Source organism: Panthera uncia (genome assembly GCF_023721935.1).
Source record: "Panthera uncia isolate 11264 chromosome A3 unlocalized genomic scaffold, Puncia_PCG_1.0 HiC_scaffold_11, whole genome shotgun sequence".
NCBI classification, from domain to species: Eukaryota; Metazoa; Chordata; class Mammalia; order Carnivora; family Felidae; genus Panthera; species Panthera uncia.
The window spans coordinates 30,382,168-30,388,009 of NW_026057578.1; the positions used below are offsets into that span (position 1 = coordinate 30,382,168).

The window sequence follows — 5,842 nt, forward strand, 5'->3', positions numbered from 1 at the left end:
TAAAATGCTGGCCAGGCCTCTCGCGAGTCCCTCTAGAACCCTGCTTTTCTACCTCCGCAAAGGGAGTGGGGTACCTCACTCCCTGGCAGTCTCCACTGGGAGGGGACCTGTGGCCTGGCTGATCTCTCACCCTCTTCCCAACCAGACCCTGGCCACAGAGGCTGTCCAGCAAAAGCCCCCTTGCTATCTGAAGCTGGGCTTCAGGTGTAGGACAGCATGCATATCCAGCAACACCCTCTGTTGTAGATACTGGTGGGAAAGTGTTTTCCTCCTAACACTGCTCATTCCAGTTCTACAAGGCACCTCTCAAAATACCAGCCTTAAAAATAGCCCTAACCAGACTCTGGACAGATGTATCCATTCACCTATCCAGCTGGGGCATTGTGATATAGCAATGGTCCCAGTTCTTGGCACAGAGCTTCTAAAACCTGTGAATTTCCTGAGTGAGGCCGGGGCGGGGGGGGGGGGGGGGTAGAAATATCTTTGGTTATAATATATGGCTTGTGTCCTTGTTACTGGCACAGAGGGGTTTGAAGAGCTTCTGGGTTGGTGAACTCATCACCATTCAGGGATATAGTGCCCCCACACTCCGTGGGGACTCCATGGGGACAACTGGAACCCTCCAGACCTTGCCCTACGAACTTCATCTGGCTGTTCATTTGTTTCCTTTATAATGTCCTTTGTGATAAACTGGTAACGGCTAAGTAAATAAGTAAATACATACAGACAAACATAAAAGAAAAGAGAGTAAAATCAAAAGTAACTCTCAAGTCTTTCTGAACTTTGTCAAGATCTTCACATGATGTTTATTAGTAGAGAGTGATGAGAAGGTCTATCCTCAAGGCAGAGGAGGGGCTGGGAACCCCTGATTGGTCCTGCCCGGGAGGGGAGGGCTGCCATATTTGGAGAGCAGCGGGGATGCCGCCTCCCCCTGCAGTTCCTACATAGGCAGGACCGTGCCCTGGAGGACACTGCTGCTGAGGCTCCAGAGACACACTTCCAGAGAGATCCCAAGGTAGGTGGGGAGCCAGAGTTCGCGCTGGGTTCCATTTCTGTGGTCAGGGTTGCTCATTTCTAATCAGACTGCAAACCGTGCCGGGATTTCTTTTCTTCCACCCCCTGGCGTGGGTCCCCAGTCAGGGGACACATAGTAATGTTGGGCATCACTGGTGTTGCGTGTCTGCTTCTGGTGTTGACAATAAAATGCTATTTTACGGTTGGCTGGTTGGGATTTTCTTTGTGCTTTCACACTCTTGTCCATGAACATGAATTTCTTTCTCGAGATCTCTGTGCTTTTGTGTCTTTAGTTTGACACACCTGTAATTTGTGTTATTATTCTTATTTAACATTTCTCCTACCAAGGAGTCTGGGCTGAGGGCACGGGGTGTGATTAATGAATGTTCGCTTCATGCTCGGCTCTCTTTGGAGAAGGCTGGTCTGAGGTCACTGTGATTAGGGAGCAGTGGGGGGTCAGGTGCCAGAAGCCTGGGTGCTCAGGCTGCTGCCGGGCGCACTCATGCCCTCCCTGGGCCAGAGACTAGACCATGCCTGCAGGGAAAGAGAGGTCACCAGGCATCCAGAGGGGACTGCACTGCGCTTGCGTTTTGCCTTTCTTCCTACGTAAGAACCAGCATCACACTGGAGTTGAACATTTTAGCACAGGTGGACTAGTCACTTTGGGAATATTGCAGGGAGCAGGTGTTAGGGGCTAAACAAGCTAACTTTTCCACCTCCTTCAGCTCTGGCACGAATGGACTCACGTAAAACTTCATCTAGGACACGGCGTAAGCACGCCCGGCTATGGTCACTGTTCCTGTGTTTCTGATCCACACCGACAAGGGTCCAGGTCCTGGAATGCCCTGAACAGTTGACCTTGGGAAGTAGATTTCCACAATAGCTATTGTAGTTTCAGGAGCCAGACGTGACAAACTACCAGACTCGGGGGCTGAGGGAAGGGGGAATATCCCCTGATGTCATCAGCAGCCCTTCAGATGCCCAGGGGCCACCTTGACCCTGGACCCTCGGCTCTCCCCCAGGCCCTCATTTCCTCTGAAATTCCTCACGAGCCCTGCTCTTTGCTCAGCTTGGGGGCCGTCGGTGCTGCCCTCCGTGCCCGGTGAGTCAAAAGCTCAAAATCTAAGCACCGTTCCCTCCTGCAGCCCAGAAAGGCCATGATGCATGGAAACTGGGTACATGGGAACAGTGTCAGACAGACCTGGATTCGAAACCACCACCCATTAGTGTGCAGCCTTGGGCCAGTGACTTACCTACTCTGAAACCCAGCACAACTTTCAGAAGATGGGAATGATAACGTACCTACCCCACGTGAGAATTAAGCTAGTCAATGCCAATGGCTGCCACTTAGTAAGTGCTCAATAAAAAGCTAGGCGACGGGGAGGGTGGGGTCACGCCGCCCCCAGGGGTGAGACTGGGAGCGTTGTCTATAACACATCTTGACCCCTTGACACGGGAGGCAGGGGTCTCCTGGCCACGCTTCCGTCTCTCTCTCCCCGTCATTACCATAAAACCCTTTAGGGTCAGCAGCCAGGTTGACTTTCTTTGAATGGATAGCAGAATGCACCAGGGCCAGAGCCAGCTTAGGGCAACAGAGAATAAAAAGGGAAGGTTAAGAATACAGTCTGTGCACGGAAGCCTGGGGTTCCAACTCTTCTGGGTGCTTTCCTCCAGAGATCCCTTGATTTCAAAGACTTGGGAACACCAAAGAAAACCTATACGTATTATGTCATTACTCATTTATTTTCCCATGCATATTCAAAGGCTTTATAATTGCCAGTTGTAGCTTCTTATCTGTATGAGAAAACCAGATCTCTGCCCTAAGTGCATATAATTTCAGGCAAAAGCAAGAAACTGGGGATTTGCTTAACCAGTACAACCGGAGCATGGGAAAACTATTATGGTTTTGGAAAACGTGAACGGCGTGAGGTTGCATTCCTTGCTTAAAATCTCCTGCACACAGGAGGGAGGCAGGGGAGCCCGGGAACCCCACCAGAGAAAGTAACCGTCCCGGCCTTTGCTATTGCAGATCCTGACACAATGAGGAAGCATCTGGGCGGATGCTGGTTGGCCATTGTCTGCGTCCTGCTGTTCAGCCAGCTCTCGGCAGTCAAGGCAAGAGGCATAAAGCACAGAATCAAGTGGAACCGGAAGACTTTGCCCAGCATCTCCCAGGTCACGGAAGCGCACACGGCTGAGATCCGCCCTGGGGCCTTCATCAGGCAGGGCCGGAAGCTTGATATCGACCTTGGTGCTGAAGGCAACAGGTACTATGAGGCCAACTACTGGCAGTTCCCCGATGGGATCCACTACAATGGCTGCTCCGAGGCCAACGTGACCAAGGAGAAGTTTGTCACCAGCTGCATCAATGCCACCCAGGTGGCCAACCAGGAGGAGCTGTCCCGCGAGAAACAAGACGACAAGCTTTACCAGCGGGTCCTGTGGCGGCTGATCAGGGAGCTCTGCTCTGTCAAGCACTGTGATTTTTGGTTGGAAAGGGGAGCGGGACTTCGGGTCACCCTAGACCAGCCTGTGATGCTCTGCCCGCTGGTTTTCATTTGGTTTATTGTGACATAAGCTTGCAGGCAGGCTGGCAGCCACGGGGATGGGGGGGGGGGGTGAGCAAGCCACTGAGTTATCCCAGTTCCTCTCCTCCAGACCCAAACCCCCATGTGTCCCGAAGGTACTGAGGAACCAAGTATTCCCACGGGTACCCGTCTGCTTTTGATAAATGTGTGTGTACCAATCCCCTCCAGGCTCTACCGAAGGGCGGCCTTTTAATCACCACATTCTCAGGTCCCAGTGGAGGGTCTGGCACACCATCTTCCGCAGTAAATGTTGGGTGAACAGATAAGAGAACGAGCCAGGGACCCTGCCACGCGCGTCACAGTATTTCCGGACCCCTCTTAGAGGTAGGTGCTATTCCCACTGTACAGATGAGGAAACGGAGGCTCCAACAAGTGAAGCGGCTGGAGAGTGGCAGAGCCAAAATTCAATTCTGGCTTGTCTCACCCCAGATTTTCCGCTCTGTGCAATCCCAGAGCTGTCTTGTGATCCCTTCCTTACTGCTCGCAAGACCCAAACCCAAACACAGATTTCTGGCGAAACCACAGAAACCCCACTTTTGGAAATACGAAACGGTCTGAACTGATGGCCATGTATCTTAATACCTGGTTACATGGAGGTTTTATTTAATTCTTCTCATCAAACTAAGATACAAGAAAGGGATTAAGGGGACACAGAAGTAAAGCTAGACAAAGGCCCAGAAATCACAGGGTAAGGCGATCTTGCCAGGCTGGTTCCCAGAGCAGACCAGATAGATGCACAGCAGGATGTGACCACGGCACAAAGGTTTTTGTTGTGTTTTGTTCTGGTGTTGGTGTTTTTCTTTTTGTTTTTGTTTTTCACAAGAAGGATAAGTATTTGCTGTTCCTGGCTCTGAACTATTGTCTGGATTTGAGAAAGTATTTTTAATGGACATGTTTGCTTTCTAATGTTCGTTCCCCCAGCCCTTTCTGTATCTCTCTGTGTATATGCATATGAGAATCTTTAAATATACTCCCTTTACACGGGTACCGTGCCAATTTCTGGCTGCTTTTTTACTCCCACTTCGGTGAGGGGCCGTCATTTCTGTGAACCACTTAGCTCTACAAAAAAATAATTCCTTGCCAAAAAGGTTCAAGAGAAGCTACATCTTTAGGGAGACCCGACAAAGAACTCACTCATGCCCTAAGCAAGAGGAGATATGCCACTTATTATCTACTTATTAGTTACATATAGATATTACAAAATGCTAGTAGTTAATATTAGTTAAAAATAAATATATTACAAAATATGAATACGGCTTAAGTACAAATAATGAATCTAATGCTCTAAGATGCCCCAAGAGACCCTCTGGGGTGCATTTAGAGAACCCCCTCCTCCCCAGGAATTGTTGAACCATATTTGGACGCACCAGCTGCTGAATGTTATCAATTCTCCTTTAAAGAGAGTCTGTAAGGGGAGAAAAATGTGCATTCTCAGACAGTGTATCCTAAGTATTTTAAAACATGAATGTTGATAATGGTACCTCTTGTTCTGAGCCTCCACTGCTATCAGCGTTCTTCTCAAGGATACTTTTGGAAGGTTTAAATACACGGAAAGCCAGTGGAGGACTTGGGGGTGGGGCAGCCCAGGGTAGCAGCTTTCCCCTGGGAGCCTGGGGGCCTAGCCCCTGCCCTGAATCTGCACCGAGGAGGAGGAGGGTGGGATGGAGGAGGCCAGAAGGCCTTAGTTCTCAGACGGCCAGCACTGTGCCCACCTTCCGCTTCCACAGTCTTGTTGGATTCTTGAGCAGAGCACAAGATAGAAGTATAAGCCATGTGGGTCATTTCTTCCCTGTCCATTTTTTATTTTTATTTTTTTAATAATAACAATAGCAAGAAAGACAGAAGGAGGGATGGAAGGAAAGAAGGAAGGAAGGAAGGAACAGGAAGAAAGAAAGAAGAAAGAAAGAAAGAAAGAAAAAAAGAAAGAAAGAAAGAAAAGAAAAGGAAAGAAAAGAAGGGGGGCGCCTGGGTGGCTCGGTCGGTTAAGCGTCCGACTTCGGCTCAGGTCATGATCTCACGGTCCGTGAGTTCAAGCCCCGCGTCTGGCTCTGTGCTGACAGCTCAGAGCCTGGAGCCTGCTTCGGATTCTGTGTCTCCCTCTCTCTCTGCCCCTCCCCTGTTCATGCTCTGTCTCTCTCTGTCTCAAAAATAAATAAACGTTAAAAAAAATTTTTTTTTTAAAAAAAGAAAAGAAAAGAAAGAAAGAAAGAAAGAAAGAAACTACTTACAGGCTGATGTTG

The 5,842-nt window shown here is 49.4% G+C and overlaps 1 protein-coding gene across 1 annotated transcript in view; it reads left to right on the top strand.

Moving 5' to 3' along the window:
* Nucleotides 1-907: 907 nt before the first annotated feature.
* PRND (prion like protein doppel) overlaps nucleotides 908-5,842 on the top strand; it is a 6,011-nt gene continuing 1,076 nt past the window's right edge. Inside the window, exons 1-2 of the mRNA XM_049651083.1 lie at nucleotides 908-1,015; nucleotides 3,044-5,842. The exon at nucleotides 3,044-5,842 is cut by the window's right edge and continues 1,076 nt beyond it. Of these exons, the coding sequence (XP_049507040.1) occupies nucleotides 3,055-3,591 (537 nt within the window). The 5' untranslated portion in view covers nucleotides 908-1,015; nucleotides 3,044-3,054 and the 3' untranslated portion in view covers nucleotides 3,592-5,842. The remainder of the gene's footprint in view (nucleotides 1,016-3,043) is intronic.